This window comes from Oryctolagus cuniculus, chromosome 1, assembly GCF_051225735.1.
Source record: "Oryctolagus cuniculus isolate XC-2025 breed Fujian yellow rabbit chromosome 1, ASM5122573v1, whole genome shotgun sequence".
Taxonomy (NCBI): domain Eukaryota; kingdom Metazoa; phylum Chordata; class Mammalia; order Lagomorpha; family Leporidae; genus Oryctolagus; species Oryctolagus cuniculus.
This window is the reverse complement of record NC_142867.1, coordinates 161,007,089-161,025,016: the sequence shown is the minus strand read 5'-3', so window position 1 is coordinate 161,025,016 and position 17,928 is coordinate 161,007,089. Positions and strand designations below refer to the sequence as shown.

The following is a 17,928-nucleotide window of genomic DNA, read 5'->3' as shown; positions in this document are numbered from 1 at the left end:
TCCTCTGCTTTCTTGGAGATAGGTGGGGTTATGTGGTTGGGATGTGCAATGAAATTATGCGTTAAAATGATGAGCAGGGAAGCGTTATGCTGGAGGTACCAGGTTTAGCAAGTAAAATTATAGGACATCCAGTTAAATTTGAATTTCACATAAAAAGCTAATAATTTTTAGTACAAGCTTGGTTTATGCAATGTTTAGAATGTACTTATATTTTGAAAACTAGCTCTTTACCTGAATTCAAATTCAACTAGGCATGCTGTATTTTATCTGCCAACCCTGTTCTGCGTGCCACTGTGCAGATGCCATGTGCTCGCTCTCTGCCTCTGTGGTACAACTCTCATGCCATCTCGCTGAGTCTACACTGGGGTGGTAGACACTCCATCAGACTGGCCCCCAAGGGGGATGGTGAGCAGGACCTCCTACTCACCTGCCGTGGACATGTGGCGTGGGTAAGGAATAACCTTTGTTAGCTGAGCCACTGCAGTTCTGGGTTCAGTTATTCCTGCGGTAGACCCTATGCTGCAGTGACTGCTACAGGTGCTGCCTGATACGGAAGCCTACCATAACCCCTTCTGTAGGACTGGCGTTCTGGGGTGTAGATTTTTTTTTCCCCTTCATAATTAAAAATTATTGTTTTGCCTTTTCCTCTTTAAGGTGGACTTAGGTGAAGGCAAGATTTGCTTCTGTTGTGAAGAATTTCAACCAGCCAAATGCACGGACAAAGAAAATGCCTTGAAACTCTTTCCAGTTCAGCCTTGCAGTGCTGTGCATCTTCTACTTAAGGTACCTCCCGCTGGACTCCAGCTCTCACCAGCAAATGCAGCGCAGAGCCCCAACCAAGGCACAGCCATCCGAAACTGACCTGCACTGCCACGCAACCACACTGCCGAAAGCAGCCAAGAGCACCCCCCATTAGTGGCTCAGGGACAGGCCAGAGTGCAGGAGGAAGCACACGTGGCTGTGTGACTTACGTATGGCTAACTCTCTGTGTGCTCAAGAATCGTAAGACAGTGAAAAGTGACCAGAGCCCAAGTGTGCATGTGTATTCATTCATGCCCTTGTCCGGACCAGGGGCGCTTCAAGAAGTTCACAGAAAATCCAAGTTTTCTTTTAGTTCCACTTTCCGTGAACATATATAATTGTGCGTGTGTGTGCGCGCGCACACACACGAAATAGTTTTTGCAAAACTTTGAAATTGCATGCTCACTTGTCATTGCTCTGATGCTCATTTGTTGGTTTCAGTGAGCCATGTGGGCTCCTCTGTGTGGCCTTTCTCCGATACATGGACTAAAGAGAGAGATGGGCCAGAAAATACAGGAGAAATTCTAGTGCTTTAATCTCTTAATAGGCAACCCCGCTAGTAAGCTGGGGATTTAAAACTCAAACAAATGAGCACAGTTGAAGAGAAATATGTCATCAGCCTCATGTTCTGGCCGAGTGAGTGACAAAATCAAGCTGAGGAACCTGAATTATAGACTCTTGGCTTTTCTTTATTTTATTTTTTATTTTTTTGTGGGGAGGAGGACTCTCTCAGCAGAGAGAGAGAGAGAGAGAGAGAGGGAGGGAGGGAGGGAGAGACCATTGAAAGCTGCCAGCTCTGGGTTCTATAGGACAGAAACATGGCCTGCTTTCGTTGCCTTTGGAAGTTTTGGGAGCTGAGTCACCCCCAAACTCTGAGTCAGGACTTAGTTTGGGGAAAGCCCTGCTAAAGAGCCAGGGCAGAAACCCGTGGCATTCCTTGTTGCTATTTTAGGATGTGTGTTTAGAGGAGGAGGCCCTGTGTGCTCCCCGGCTGCCCGGCCGTGCGGCGTCCTAGCACAGCTAGTGTGGCTCCTGAAATAGCTTCAGTGGCCAGCCTTTGAGCAGCCTGCCTTCTGTGGGAGGCCGGCCGCTGCTCTCCCTGGGGGCACCGGCTTCAGCAGCAGCCTCACTGTGCTCCGGGAGAGACCAGTTGTAGAGAATGTTCTGATGCTTCCAGCGAGAAACATGCACAGCCTCCCAACCGCTACATCATCTCTAGGTTACTTCAAATACCCACGATAACACACGTGCTGTGTCAGTAGCGCTTACCTTGCACTGTTTAGGGAGTACTGACAAGAAGAAATCAAGTGCATGTTCAGCACAGGTGCATATACAAGCCAAATTCTGTCTGATTCCTTGGCGTGTGTTTTCTCATGAGAATCGTCTTATTGGGACAGTGTTACTAGACTGTCTGTCACAGCGCGGTCTGGTCTACACTGAAGGTCTCAGTGGCGCCCTTACTCCCTTCTCTAGAAAGTTCTCTTCGCCCTGTGTGCCTTGAACGCGCTGACCACCACCGTCTGCCTGGTGGCTGCCGCCCTACGCTACCTCCAGATCTTCGCCACCCGGAGATCCTGCATCGTGAGTCCCCGCGGGGGGTCTGAGGTGGGCCCCTGGGTGGCGCCCAGTGCTCTTCTGGGCGGTGAGCGCTGGGGACTAACCGGGTGCTTTGTGATCAGGATGAAGCCCAGATTTCCGCAGAGGAGCTGGAAGAACACGGGCGGATCCCAGACCCCGACGACTTCGTGCCGCCGGTGCCTCCGCCGTCCTATTTTGCTACATTTTACTCGTGTACTCCTCGGCTGAGCCGCAGGTATCCACCGACCCTCCCCCAGTGCCCCTGGGGGTGCTCTCCAAGCCCAAGCCCTGAGCGTTCCGGGACATCTGCAATGGAGGGGGTGGTTTTCCAGGGTTTGCTGCCCTCTTTGCCTCATTCTCTCTTTTGTCTGATAAAGCAGATGAATCCAAGAGAAGTCAAACCTTGACCTAAAGATAGGCTTTTCCACTTTCAGTTAGCTACTTAGGGAAAAGCGACACCCGGGGAGATAAGGGCTGTAATTTGACATGATTGAGAGTCGCTGTTGCCCTGGAAACGCTCCCCATCAGGCCAAATCGATGTTTCATTATAACACTGTCGGCAGCTCTGAGCAGTCCTGACATTCTTCCCAGCCATTAAGAAATGATTAATTATTCATTCCATCTTCCTCGGTGAGGAAAAATAGGCACCGTGCTTATTTTCTTTTTCAAATTCTAGCTCAGCATTGGTTTCTTACATCTGAGGAAGTAGTATTTGTAGAATGAACTATCACAGGAGTTCATCTGGTCGTTGGTGACATCTGGAATCAAAGCTCTCTAAAGTGTGACTTCATTTATTCACGCAACAGACATCATCACTCCTCTGCTGCTTCCTGCTGGCTGTGCTGGGTCATTGAAATTCAAAGTTAGACCTGCTTCCTCCCCTCCGAAGAGGAAGCACACCGGCTTGATCCGGGAAGGATCAGGGAAGCGCTCAAAAGAGGGATTCTGGGTGCAGAGAGGAGGTCTCCCTAAACTGAACTAGTGAGGTATGTCAGTCAGTCAGGGATGACTTCCTGTAAGAAGTGACAATAAGCTGAGTGTCAAGGGTGAGCAGTCTTATATTTGAGCTTCCAAAAGAAAATCTCTGAGTTCCACAGAGAGACTAGCATCTTTTACTGAGAGGGCCAGAGATGTCTGTTTTTTTGTTTTGTTTTGTTTTGTTTTGTCCCTGTTTGGTGCCAGTTGAGGGCTTTGGGGAGCAGTTTTCCTGAGTTTGGGGCAGGTGTGTGTGACTTGGAGGTGGAACTCACCCAGATGCCGTTAGCATTCCTTCCACCTGTCTCTCGAGTCAACAGGAGCCCCCCCCCCCATTCCCCCTGCTGCATCCCCTCCCTGCCCTCCAGCCCAGGCAGGAGCCTGAGGATGCTCAGCTGGCTCAGCTGGGAGGACAGGTGGCACAGGGCAGGCCCATGGGACAGCTCAGCCTCTCTGTCGTGCAGGGAGGGACCTCCTGGAATCCCAGAGCTTCTGGGGCCAGGAGGGCTCCCAGGTGTTTCAGGAAATGAGCCAAGGGTTAGGGAGGCCAAGGAGACTTCAAGGAGACCTGCCTCTCCTCTCTGCGCCTTGGGCGGTCTGCAGAGGGTGTTCTAGACTGGCCGGTAGGTGGTTGTTGGGAAGAGAAACACCCTCTTCACGCTGAACTCCTTGGCTCGCTGAGGCTGTGGCTGGGCATCTGGTTGACCTCAGAGGAGGCCCAGATTCCGTTTCCTGCTGCCGCAGAAAGGGAAAGTGACTCATGTGGGTTTCGGAGCGCAGCCCATCGTGCACACTCCCTGACCTTGCTTTCTCCTCTCTTTCTGTTCTCTTCGCTGCTCCACCAGAATCCTGCTCTTTCCCGTGGCTTGCTCCACTCTCAGAGGACCTGGGTGCCTCCTGGGGTTCGTCCCGGTGAGCCCTGGGACAGCCCCTGGGCGACAGCAGACAAACCTTTTCTACCTAGATCTCTCCAGAAGGCAGGCAAGGGGCGGGGGTGCCCGCAAAACGCCCCTGTGCCAGGTCTGTGGCGCCAGCCTGGAGCCCCAGGAGCGAGCACCCCATAGTGTTAGGGTGCAGCCCACCTTCCTTCTTCAGAGAGCTACGCTTACTCACTTTGGATGCATAGTCCATTAAGATGTTTCTAGATTGGACCGCCTTGGCCAGCCTCACGACAAGTTGACCTTACAGCCACTGGCCATGAACACCAGTTGGTGGGCGGCTAGGCGAACGTCTTCCTACTGCTTTCACCCATGGTTGCCATTGAGTTTTCACAGGCAGAGGCTCTGTGTTTCCTGTGAGCTACCCTGACCTCCCAGAAGAGGTTTATTTATTGAACTTCTATAAATACAGCCGCTCCTAGCATGGGTATCTCCTTGAGGAAGGGCTTCTCAAGTTACTGTCAGAAACAGAAGTCTGATTGCAGCAGAGGCTTCTCTCCTTTGTAAGCCCAGGACGGGGCGGCCCTCACCCCCTCCACTACTCCAGGGTGGCCCCGGCTCTAAGAAATTGGCCCGTGCCAGGAATCCAAAAGGCAGCAACTGTGTCTCCGTGTGCCTCCGGCCCGGGTACAGCAGAGAAGCCAGCAAAACCAGCAAAGGCTTCCTGGAGACTTGGTTGAGAGAGCCTAGGCTCTGGGGTCTCCTTGGGCAGGTTTCTTACCATTTCTGTGCCTGTCTCCCCATTCACCTGGTTGTGACATGACTGCTGGGAACATTGTTACAAGATAATGGACATACAGAACCTTTTACTGATAAAAGCTTAGACCATTGTCTTAGTCCATTTGTGCTGCTGTAGCAGGGTGCCACAGCTTGGGTAATTTACCAAGAACAGAAACTTATTCATCCCAGTTCTGGAGACTGAGAAGTTCAAGGTCAAGTTCAAGGTCAAGGTGCCAATATTGGGTTTTCCAAGGCGGTGGTGCCTGATGGCTGAGTCCCCCAGAGGGGAGGAGCGTTGTGTGCTCCTGCGGCCGGAGATCAAAGGAGAACCTGCTCCCTGGAGCCCTGTTCACATGGCCTTAACCCATTCGTCAGGGCAGAGCCACGTGACCTAAACTCCTGCTGAAAACTCTACCTCCCGACGTAGTTGCATGGGGATTAGGTTTCCTACACGTGAGTCAGGGGGACACATTCAGACCCTTGCGACCATGCTCCCCCATCACTGGTTCACGATTCCACATGCTCTTGGTGTGCCTACTTCTCTCAGGAATATTTGCCCTTACCTTACCAGGCAGCAGAATTTTAAAGACTTCATTACTATAAAAAAAAAAAAATCTGAGCAACTGTCCCAGATGGAACAGGGCTCAACTGCAGCCACCATGGCCCATTGCCTTTTTTTTTATTTGACAGGTAGAGTTATAGACAGTGAGAGAGAGAGACAGAAAGAAAGGTCTTCCTTCCATTGGTTCACCCTCCAGATGGCCGCTACGGCCGGAGCTACGCCGATCCGAGGCCAGGAGCCAGGTGCTTCCTCCTGGTCTCCCATGTGGGTGCAGGGCCCAAGCACTTGGGCCATCCTCCACTGCCCTCCCAGGCCACAGCAGAGAGCTGGACTGGAAGAGGAGCAACTGGGACTAGAACCTGGTGCTCATATGGGGTGCCAGTACCACAGGCAGAGGATTAATCTAGTGAGCCACGGCGCCGGCCCCGTGGCCCATTGCCTTTTGTAGAGCACTGACCACACTGAGACCTGGGCCCCACCACAGGCAGTGAGAGACGGTTCCTAGAGGGGAGGCCCAGGCCAATCTTGGGATTAGAACCTCCCAGAGGGGTTGGACTCCATGGCTAGGGTCGGGAGTGACAGGGGATCACAGCAAAAGCCAGCAATTCACCAGTAAAATGAGAAGTTGCTTAATGGGAAAGACTCTCCTTGGTTGACGCTGAAGCAGCCTTGCTCACAGTGAGGCTTTTCTGGTCCTGGGGATGGCCACTGTGATGTCATTCCTTCTGCGGCCAGGTTGGAAAAAGCACCCCGTTTCCCTTGGAAGAGATTCTGCGATGGTTTAGGATCTGACATGGGACCTGTTCTTCCAAGCCCGTGGCCTTCAGCAAGGCCCAGGTCACCCCAGCTCGGGGTGTAAGCTGGCAGGGTTATCCCACAGTCAGTCAGGCAGCACTGGGGGTTTCACTCTCTAGCCCACAGCGGGGAAGCAATGCCTGTGTTGTTTGCTGAGGCTTGTTAAGTTTTGGAAGGCTGGTTCATGGAGGTTATGCTAATTAAAGGCTGCAGCCGGGCCCTTTGGAGGGGACAGAAGGAGCCCCTAGGTCGCCTTGGTTGAAACAAACTTTGTCAGTCATTGGTGAGCAGTCTCCAGTTAGGGCCAGAAGAATGGCTTCTTGGAATCGCTCATGGCCTTGGTTGGAGGAAACCCATGGGCAAGTCCTGCTTTCAGAGTTGCTGTGGTTTGGTGGGGTTTGTCCTTTCTAAACTCATGTTGCAGCCTGTGTGCTCTGGTGGTGCTGTGTGGAGGTGGGGCCTCTGGGGTGTGTGGGTCATTGGGAGGGGCCCCTGCCTTTCCTTTGGGGCTGGGTTCATCTGGCAGGCCTGGATCAGGTCCCCTGGAGAGCGCATTGTTACAGTGTGACACTGCCCCTGGTGCTGTGTCCTCCACATGTGGCCCCTCGCTCTGCAGCCATGGTCACTCTTGCCAGATACCACCATGATGCCCTTGGACTGCCGGCCTCCAGAACTGTGAGCCCAAATCACCTTCACTTCTTTGTAGATCCCTTGGTCCCAGGCATTCTGCTAAAGCAACAGAAGATGGACCGAGGCAGAGGAACAGGTGTCTTTCAGGCTGTTCTTGCCAGGAGCCCCGCCCCATGACTGCCACTTCTCCTTGGATGGGAGGCTGCCCCTGCTAGGTGCATGTTGTCGACCCAGAACCTTCTCCCTTCCCTTTCGGGTCAGGCAGGGAATGAGTGGTTCATGACCAGAGGAACGTACTAGAAAAGGGGGCAGAGCTTTCCTGCGTTTTCCTTCAGACTGCACAAGTCTCCTTTTTTTTTTTAAATCCCAGAATTCCAGAACTTTGTTGTTAGGAAGAAAGACCGTCACAACTTTTTCAACTTTTTGCCTCCATCTATCAGACTTCAAATGAGCACAAAGAAGGAAATGAAGTGATCATAAATTCAGTCACCTGCATGCATCTGACCCCCAGAATCCGGCTTTTTATCAGGCTCTTTGAGTTTTTCCCTTTTTTGTATCTCAAGAACAGATGTTATACTTTTGCTATTATCTTATTTTTTTTTTCATTCTCTAATGCTCCATAGCCAGAATGAAGGTTTTCTGGATTTTTGTGTGTATTTTTTTGCAGTAATTATTTTAAAATTCATGTTTTTCATTATCTAGTTTCTTATTTTGTGGATTTATCCATGAACATTGGCAGGAAATCCTCCAGATTTAAAAATTTGCTTGAGGGTCTGTCACACATAGGACAACAAACAAACAAAAAACTCCCTCAAAAAACAACCCTTTCCCCCAGAAAATTATCTAAGAAGCAGTCAGGGGTCGTGGTGGAGGCAGTTTGGAAGTCTAAACGTCAGTAATTTGTAGATGATGAAGAATTGGTAAATATAGCAAATGTAAACAGTGAGCGATAAAGAATCCTCATGTATTCCCAGGCACAGAATGGGAGAAGGAGTGGGGATGAGAGAGAAGAGGGGAGGAGGAGGCTGTGGGGAGAAACTCACTGACCCTAGAGAACAGCGGCTGCGGTTCATGGTTAAGGTAGCAGGGTATGGAGTGGGCTTCTCCCTGAGGTTCAGCTTCTCTGCACCCACATAGTTTGTTTCAGCTGTGAGACCCCTTCCCCTTGTTCATTCCACTCTTGGGTGTGCTTCTCCCTCTGTTGGTGGTGGTGGGGTTCCTGTTACAAATGAGTGCCAGCCTATTGGCCACCTGGGCTGGGTTCAGGAGCGAGCAGAGTACGGACCTGTGCTTCCCACCGCAGCCCCTGGCTTGCCGCTGCCCGCAGCCCTGTGGGTGAGAGCGCCCCCTGTCCGCGGGGCGGGCCTGGCGGGCAGCTCCTGGGGGAGCTCCGTGGCTGCTCCTGCTGTCTCCGCACCGCCTCTGAGCTGGGTCACGGTTCACTTCTTGCTTTATGTTAACTCACCTTTCAGGTATTTCTTAGGCAAACGGTGAGTCTGCCGTGTAAGGGACGAGAAACTGCTCAGGTACTACTGTAAGAAGCTGTCCTCGGTGTTGAGCAATTCACGTAATAGGAAATGAACCCCTTTGCAGTGTGGAATTCAGTGGCAGCACCATGCCTCCAACACCTCCATCTCATTCGTGTCCTCACTTCCAAGGAGACCCCTACCCAGTGGCAGTCACGCCCCTTCCTGCCCTCCCCAAGCCCCAGGGAGCCCCTGGTCCCTTTTCTGTCCTGTGGATTGGCGTTTGTGGAGGCGGAGGGAGGGGTGGGGCGGACCAGGTGGCTGAGGTGGGGACTGGGGAGCGCCCCTCGTCCTAAGGGGCCGATGGCCGCCCGCACAGCGGGCTTCCTCATGGCGGCGCCACGCTGTTCCTAGGATGGCCGCCTCTGACATCATCCCCGTGCCGCACATCTATGGAGCACGAATCAAAGGCGTGGAGGTGTTCTGTCCCCTGGACCCGCCGCCCCCATACGAAGCGGTGGTGAGCCAGATGGACCGGGAGCAGGTACGGCGCGCAGCCTTCACGCAGCACCCCGGGGGCCTCACGGGGCTCAGCTGCGGGTGAGCTGACGGCAGCACAGTAACCTTCTTCTGTCCCGCTGTTCAGGGACCCGCATTCCGGATTCCAGAAGGGACAGAGACTGCTACAAGCCCGCTGGAAGTGGTCTGTGCCCAAGTGACTCAAGGTAATCCCGCGTCATCACTGTCCCACGTCATGATCCAGTAGATTAAAGCACAGCAAAATAATAACCAGTTTGCTATTTTCTTAGAGGTCGGAAATTCTTGGAGTAAGGCTGGCGTTGTGGCATAGCAGGTTAAGTTGCCCCCTGCGATGTTGGCATCCCACCCATATGGGTGCCAGTTGGAGTCCTGGCTGCTCTGCTTCCGATTGAGCTCCCTGCTAATGCACCTGGGAAAGCAGCAGAAGATGGTCCAAGTCCTTGGGCCCCTGCCACCCACATGGGAGACATGAAAGAAACTCCTGCCTTCTGGCTTTGGCCTGGCCTAGCCCTGGTTGTTCCAGCCATTTGGGGAGTGAACAGTGGGTGGAAGATCTCTTTCAGTCTCTCTCTCTCTCTCTCTCTCTCTCTCTTGCCTTTCAAATAAAGTAAATCTTAAAAAAAAATTTTGGAGCAAGTGTCTCCAGCTATATCCTTCTTTCTAGGTACAACATTATCACCAGTTAGGCTTCTAACTGGGAGACCATAGGTGAACAGGAAAAATGCCCTTTGAATCTTTTATGAATAACCAGACCACTCTCAGGAACCTGTGAAATGGAGTACAGATTCCATTTGCCATTCTCGTATTGTCTTAGCTGTGGCTTTCTCCTGTTAAGATAAACTGAGTGTTTTTTTTTTTTTTTCCAATGCCGGGGGAGAGGGGGCGGGTTTTCTGTGAGCCTGCAGTGTGTCAACCTTGGGCCCAGAGCATGCTGCCTTCGCGGGAACTCTGATTTTCAGTCTTCCGTTAAATACTAGAATCAATTTTCACTTATCCTTGTAATGTAAGGGAGTGCTGTTAGCGCTCTCTCACACTGGGGCTGTTTTAACCGGCACAGAGGAGTGTCTATCGGGACAAAATTGCAAATGATAATAAATACTGGAGCAACTTTCAGCTATTTTAGAGGGGCTCGTTTTTCAGCAGTGCCCCTTGGATGGGTTTTTCTGTTCTGTTCACCTTCCATCTTCTGAAGAACTGTGGGACTGTGATCCCAGCTATGTTTGTAATTCTTCCATTTTTAAAGAAAAGCTTATATATTCATTTGCAAGGCAAAATGACAAGGAGAGAAATGAAGAGACGCATATACAGAGTGCTCTTCCATTCACTGATCTTACCAAATGCCGGCAGCAGCTGAGGCTGGGCCTGGTGCAAACCAGGAGCCAAGAACTCCAGCCGAGTCTCCCACCTGTGTGTCAGGAGCCCAAGCACTTGGGCTCTCATCTGCTGCCTCTCAGGAACATCAGCAGGGAGCTGGATGTGATGTGGGGTTAGGACTGTATCCTAGGCACTCTAATATGAGATGTAAATGTCCCAAGTGATGGCCTACCCTGCAGTACCACAATACAAGCTGATCTTTTTATATGTTTTTCAATCAACCAATTAGAGAAAAACTCTCATCAACTAGTTTACTCCAAAACAGATGCAATAAAGCCAGTCCAGGTCTCCCATGTGTGTAGCAAGAACCCAATGACTTGAGGTATCATTACTGCCTCCTAGGGCCTGCATTAGCAGGAAAGTGGAGTCAGGAGTTGGAGTTGGGTATCAAACCCAGCCATTCTGATATGGGACTGCAGGTGTCTTAACCAGAATCTTCATCACTAGGTTAAATGCCTGTCCCATAGGTCTTCCATTTAAAACTTTTTAAAAAGTAAACTGGGGCCAGCGCTGTGGCACAATGGGTTAAAGCCCTGGTCTGCAGTACTGACATCCTATATGGGTGCCGGTTTGAGTCCAGGCTGCTCCACTTCCGATCCAGCTCTCTGCTATGGCCTGGGAAAGCAGTAGAAGATGGCCCAAGCGCTTGGGCCCCTGCACCCATGTGGGAGACCTGGAGGAGGCTCCTGGCTCCTGGCTTTGGATCAATTTAGCTCCAGCCGTTGCGGCCATCTGGGGAATGAACCAGTGGATGGAAGACTCTGTCTCTCTCTCTTTCTCTCTCTGCCTCTGCCTATCTGTAACTCTGCCTTTCAAATAATAAATCTTTAAATAAAGTAAACTTATTTATTTTAATTTTATTTGAAAGGCAGGGAGAGATATAGAGATAGCAAGAGAGTGAGAGGGAGAGAGTTACTGCATCCACTGGTTCACTCTCAGAGGCCTGCAACAGCCAGGAGCTGGGTACTCAATCCAGATCTCCATGTGGGTGGCAGGTATTCAGCTGTTTGAGCGATCGTCTGCTGCTTCCCAGGGTGTGCCTCAGCAAGAAGCTGGATCAGAAGCCGAGGAGCCAGGGCTTGAACCAGGCACTCCGATAGGGGATGCAGGCGTCCCAAGCAGTGTCTCAACTACTGTGACATATGCCTGCCTCTGATTCTTTCATTTGTAACAACAGTTTCCTGAGCCACAACTCAGGCCTCCAAACGATGCGATTTTGTTGTCCTGAGCAGAAGCCATTTAGTTCCAGAGCGGGCTCGCTGATTCCTTGAATGGCCTCTAGCTCTTAACTTCACTGTCTGCAAGTTTCACCGCCCGGCCTGCGCTGCTCTGGGGTTTGCAGATTCCTCCTCTGCTTGCATTTGGTCTCAGCCCACACGGCAGCTCCCCCTCCCCAACCTGTGCAGGTGGTCCCTTCCATGGGGCCAGACTCATCCTGAGCTGCAGGAGGATGCCTCCAGGGAGATTCTGAGCCGTTTTGGGAAAAATGAACATTTTGGCGTGGGTCTTTGTTTCGCTTTTGGATTTAACGTTTTTTTGTCTTGTTTTGTTTTGTTTTGCTTGTTTTAGGTGTGGAGGGGTGGTTTGGAGAGGCAGATTTTCCCATAGCGCTGGGAAAGAGCTCCCCGGGCCAGCAGCCTAAGTAAATGTTAGTGACTGTGTATCACTTTGGCCCTGGCAGGCCTGGGTCCGCAGGTGTTTCCTGCCCAGCACTTTAAAGGCTGCAGAAGACTCATTTATGTTTTCTCTCTCTCTATCAGGTGAGGACATCCCGAGCACACCTGGAGAAGAAAGCACATCCTTATCCACCCCCAACTCAAACCGGGGGCCTCCCGGGCGAAGCCGGAGAGCCCCCCCACCCCTGCGGGCAAGGTCAAAGAGTGACCCCGTGCTCCATCACTGCGAGGAGAGAGGTGAGCTCACCCCAAGCTCTCTGAAGAGCGCTCTGCTCATTTGTCCAAAGGCGCCAGGGCAAAGCAGGTGGCTGTGGCCTGCAGGTTCTGTGGTCTCTGGAGGGAGGCTCAGCGTCCCGGGGAGAGCCAGGCGTTCCACGCGCACGGGAGCGATGGCCCTGGGCCACGTCTTCTGAGGCTGGTAGGGTTTGTTTTTGAAAGTCGTTGTCACCCAAAGCGTTGGACTGCTCACTGTACCGCGTAGCCCAAGAAGAAAGTCACACAGTCCCAGGCCTGAAAATCCAGGTGCTTGCAACCCTGTGGAATTATGATCGGTAAGGAAAAAGCCGGAGGAGTGTACTCATTTTTACCTGTCCTTTATAATTCAACACTTGTTGTTGAGGTAGCTTGAATCATTGAAATTCAACCCTGTTTTCAGAACTTTGGGTGGTGTGAAATGCACACACTCTCTCCCTGTCAGTTTTCAGTGTGTTTGTGTATGGATGTTATTTACTTAAAAAGTTTTAAAAAAACACTTTTTTTCTGATTATGAACTTCAAAAAGTTCATGCAAAGGTGGAAATAAAAGATGTTTGTTAAGGGCTGGTGCTGTGGCATAGTGGGTAAAAGCCACTGTCTGCAGTGCCAGTGTCCCATATGAGCACTGGTTCGAGTCCCGGCTGCTCCACTTCCAATCCAGCTCTCTGCTGTAGCCTGGGAAAGCAGTAGAAGATGGCCCAAGTCCTCGGACCCCTGCACCTGCGTGGGAGACCTGGAAGAAGCTCCTGTTTCCTGGCTTTGGATCGGTGCAGCTCCGGCCATTGCAGCTATTTGGGGAGTGAACCAGTAGATGGAAGATCTCTCTCTCTCTGCCTCTTTCTTTCTCTGTAACTCTGCTTTTCAAGTAAATAAATAAATCTTTTTTAAAAAAAGATATTTGGTTCCTAGACATTTTGAAATTCATGCATAGGCTTTTCTTTTCTTTTTCTTTTTTTTAATTTGAAAGGGAGAATTACAGAGAGAAGGGGAGACAGAGAAAGAGATCTGTGTACTAGTTCACTCACCAAATGACCTCAATGGCTGGGGCTGAGCCAGGAGCCCAAGCCAGGAGCCTGGAACTCCAGCCTGGTCTCCTACATGGGTCACAGGGGCCCAGGGACTTGGACTGTCCTCTGCTGCTTTCTCAGGTGCATTTGCAGGGAGCTGGGTCCGAAGTGGAGTGGCACCCATTTGAGCTGCTGATGTCACAGGCAGTGGCTTAACCCTCTGTGTGCTGGCCCCAGGTTTTTCGTAATACACATTTTCCGTGGAGTTTTTGAGGATTCTTCATATATGAATACCTGAACATGTGCAGTTATCTCTTCATTGTGGAAAATTGTAAAAGATAATAATAAAGGGAAGAAACTGGAAATGTCCTGTTACCCCATGAGCAGGGGTTCTTCTCCTGAACTGTTCTGGTCGCTGCCCTCTGCCCTGCCAGAACTCTAAGCGGGTTCAACTGTGAACATCCTTTCTCCTCTCTCCCCCTCTCTCTCTCTCCTTCCTCTCTCTCTCTCCTCTCCCTCTCTCTCTCTCCTCTCTCTCTGGTGTCTGGAGCCTTTGCAGGCTTCTCCTGCGCCCCTGACAGCTTGTGTTGTTTGCCACAGCTCTGGACTGACCGTGTGGGAGCCAGACAGGACACGCTCCTCTTGTCTCTACAGCAGCCGCCGAGTGGGCAGGAAGTGCCCAGCGTGCCTCTGCCTCCCAACAGCTGCCTGCAGCCTGGGCCCCCCACCCCTCCCTGGGAAGTGAGGACTCCAGCTGGGACTCCGCTCTATGCCCAGCTTAGGGAGAGCGTACCAGAACCCCTTCCCGTTCTGCGGTCGTGCAGGGGCGAGGATGCCGCCTGTGTACCTGCTGGAGCGCCCCCCTGTGCAGGGCACCCGGCTGCCGCCCAGTAGATGAGTCCTCACTCATGAGCGCCTTTAGCTGGTGTTTCTGGAAGACTCTCGCACTCTGTGACAAGCACACTGGCTTCCTCCCGGGTCCAGAGCCCCTCGTGCCGTGCCCGCCTTTCTCCAGAGGAAAAGGAGTGCACCCCCTCCTCCACCTGCTCTCCTACCTGCTGCTTCCTGTCTTCCTCGAATACCTAAATTCCTGTTTCTCAGGCCTTCGCAGACTGAAGTCACCAGTGTTGTGTACACTGAGGGCTGCTGGCTGGCTTAAGGACACGTGGAAACCGGACTTGAGTCTCCCTTCGCCTGTCCCCCCGAGCAGTAGCCTTCTGCAGGTCTTTGCCCCACTGCTGATGTAGGTAGCTGTGGAAATCAGAGCCTCTGGTGGACTGCCCAGGCTCTCTGCTGACTTCGGGAATGCTGTGTAAATTTTCTGCACCTGAGTTTTTGTACTAGCCGTAGATCTACCTCATAGCCACGGTGTGAGCGTCGGCCGTGTAAGGCAGTATAATGCCCTTGGGGGTGCTGAGGACACAGGTACAGTCCAGGTGAACGGGGCATTTTGTTCATCCCACAGCCTTGTCTGTCGTCAGCCCCTTCCTCTCTCTCAGTGCCCCCTTCATCCTCCCCCCGGGGAGCATCCGTTCATTGGGCAGCTGTACTTTTTCTGCTTGGCCCATCCATTCCCCATGGAACTTGCTGTGTCGTGGTTTGCATTCTGAAGTCCCTGTCATCTGTCTGTACCTTAGCGGTTGTGTTTTATGCGTCGCGATTCAATGTTTGGAACTGCACTTCGGGAAGCAAGTGTTATGTCATCATTGCTGTTTTCTTTTCCTTCTGCAAGATGGAAAGCAACACGTGCATGGCTGCCAGCATCTGTCGCGTGCTTTCCAGGCCGCGTTGCACGGTCTGTGCTGTTTCAGGTACAGACGCGGGTCCCCGGGGCCTTGGCCGGTGGGTCCACGTTGTTTGTTTCTGCCCACAGCTGCCCCCGTGCTCAGCTGTGAAGCCGCCACTCAGACTGAGAGGAGACTGGACCTGGCCGCGGTGACTCTGAGGACAGGCCTGCGACCCAGAGCTTCGCGGGGCAGGCCACGGTCGCTGATAGATTACAGATCTTACATGGACACCAAGCTGCTGGTGGCGAGGTTCCTGGAGCAGTCCTCCTGCCGCATGGCCCCAGACATCCATGAACTCGTAGAAAACATTAAATCCGTCCTGAAGTCCGACGAGGAGCACATGGAGGAAGCCATCACAAGTGCCAGTTTCCTGGAGCAGGTAGTTTGATTATCGATATGGGCATGAATCGGATAGCTCCCTTCTGTTGCAGCTCAACTGGCTTCTCCAGTTTCCTGTCCAAGGCAGAGAGTAAGTTCACGGCCACAGACTCAAGGGGAATGGAGTTCGGAGGGCAGGGAGAGGGGCGAGAGGAAGCAGGAGAGCTCTCCTTTTAGGGGAGGTAGCTCTGCCGCAGTGTTCTTAGCCCCGCGGTGGGAGCACGACTGGCCGAAGCGTGGGCTGACGGCCCCAGGACGTGCATCCAGTGTCTGATGGCCTGAGCGGAAGCTTCCCCTGACTCTGTCGGCTTAGCCCTTTGAAAATGACGACATAAGTGGATTTTTAATACTGGCAGATAGGGGAGCTGTCCACATTCCCAGGAAGTGTTTGGCAAGATAAATAAGCTGATAGGACTTAGAGGAATCAGCTTTCCACAGATTAATGCACACAAGGTCAGCCCCCAGCACCGAAGGCCAGCCAGGGAGAAGATAAAATGGGTCAGGAATGTAATCCATGCGGGTCTCGGGTTTCGCATTTTTAAAGTGCGGTTGGAGTAGGTGGGCTCCATGCCTGTAGCTCTGCAAGAAGGGAGTTCCCTCCTGGTAAGAACCTTCTCCCCACTCCTTTCTTTCTTTTTTTTTTTTTTAAATAAGGTTTATTTATTTATTTGAAAGGCAGAGTTATATATATAGAGAGAAGCAGAGGCAGAGAGATAGATAGATCTTCCATCCACTGGTTCACCCCCTAAATGACTGCAATGGCCAGAGCTGGGCTGATCCGAAGCCGGAGCTAGGAGCTTCTTCCAGGCCTACTCATGGGGGTGCAGGGGGCCAAGCACGTGGACCATCTTCTGCTTTTCCAAGCTATTAGCAGGGAGTTGGATCAGAAACAGAGCAGTCAGGACTCGAACTGGTGCAATATGGGATGCTGGCACTGTAGGTGGGGACTTAACCTTCTATGCCCCAGCTCCGGCCCCTTGCACCCTCTTTCCTACTCTCCTTTTACACCTGTTGGTTGCAGAGAAGCCACATCCACCCCCACTCCCCTGCCAGCCACGCTAGCTCAGTCCATGGGGACTGACAGGAGAAGAGCCATCTGATGGCTTGTATCAGCCGTATCCCCTCCTGCCCCTTGCATCCTGAGAATGGTCCAGTCGGTGGCTCCGGGGCAGGCTCCAGTTTAGTAACCTGTGTGGGAGGAGACCTTTACATCCTGCTTCAGTTGTCAGTTGCTGCCTCCTTCCCTCTGTCTAGCCCAGTAGTCCATCAAACAGGTGCAAGCACTTGGAGCCATTTTGCAAAGGCTTCCGACCTCTGGTGAGGGGAGAGCGGTACCTCCCACCTGGTGGCAGGTCTGGGAGCCGCTCTGGAGAGAAAAACAAGCGCTTACAGCACTGGCCAGATCCTTATGCCCCAGATCTGTTACAAGTTCAGGCACTGAGTTGGTAGCACGAGAGCTGTTAGGACAGCTCGCTGGGGCCTTCCAGAACTGGACCTCCATCATAATGCTGCTCTGGTCCCCAGAGAGGAAGGGGCAGGGACAACCGAGGGGCACCTTTTATTTGTGACTGTGTCCAGTCATGCATATTTTCTTTCTTTCAGTATCCCTGGAGTGAGGTTTTAGATCCTCACTTTAATTTTCACTAATACCAAAAATGCTTGTCCTAATCAATCAGTGTCTACTTCTATGAAATCAGATTCTACTTCTATGAAAGCTGGGAATTTCTTCTTAATCAGGAGACAGGGACAGGCCCTAAAGACGAATGTAATTAGTAGGGTGGTGGCAGGATTCCAGTATCCATCTTTTGAAAGGGTTAAGTTTTCAATGAACTCAAAAGCTTAAAGTAGTGCAGACGGAACAGGAACTCAGACAATTGCTCTCTGGTGCTAGATGCTGATCAGGGACCCTTTTGCCAAGGTGCTCACGGTTACAGGCCGTGTAGACATGACTGTGCAGCCTTGTGTCTCTCCTGTTCAATCCTAGTTGTATGAGGAATCTCCCATAATAGCTTTCCCATTTTTACAAAGTAGCATTATGATGTCATTAAAGTTACATGTATGACACACTGCAAAATCGATCTAGTATTGGAAGTTTTTCAAAAAATAATATTTATTTGAAAGCCAGGGAGAGAGAGGGAGAGAGAGAAAGAGAGAGAGATCTTCCATCTGCTGGTTCACTTCCCAAATGGCTACAATGGTTGGGGGGGCTGGGCCACGCTGAAGCCAGGAGCTTCTTCTGGGTCTCCTGCATGGGTGCAGAGGCACAAAGACCTGGGCTATTTTCTGCTGCTTTCCCAGGCCATTAGCATGAAGCTGGATCAGAAGTGGAATAGCCAGAACTTGAACCAGCACCCATATGGAATGCCAGCGCTACAGACAACAGCGTAACCTGCTGTGCCACAGCGGTGGCCCCAGAAGCTCTCTTAAAGAGTTTTCACAAATAAATG

At 51.7% G+C, this 17,928-nt stretch overlaps 1 protein-coding gene across 4 annotated transcripts in view; it reads left to right on the top strand.

Annotated features, from left to right (window-relative positions):
- The window catches only part of ENTREP1 (endosomal transmembrane epsin interactor 1), an 80,605-nt gene that overhangs the window by 61,298 nt on the left and 1,379 nt on the right, over positions 1-17,928 (top strand). For 2 of the 4 annotated variants that reach the window (XM_002708235.5, XM_051846407.3), the window contains 7 exons: positions 655-783; positions 2,275-2,382; positions 2,481-2,614; positions 8,880-9,009; positions 9,112-9,190; positions 12,140-12,292; positions 15,190-15,482. In XM_002708235.5, coding sequence (XP_002708281.4) covers positions 655-783; positions 2,275-2,382; positions 2,481-2,614; positions 8,880-9,009; positions 9,112-9,190; positions 12,140-12,292; positions 15,190-15,482 — 1,026 coding nt within the window. Of the gene's footprint in view, positions 1-654; positions 784-2,274; positions 2,383-2,480; positions 2,615-7,004; positions 7,285-8,879; positions 9,010-9,111; positions 9,191-12,139; positions 12,293-13,916; positions 15,483-17,928 lie in introns of those variants that run through there. The other 2 variants (XR_016237083.1, XM_089336952.1) reach the window with 2 other exon arrangements.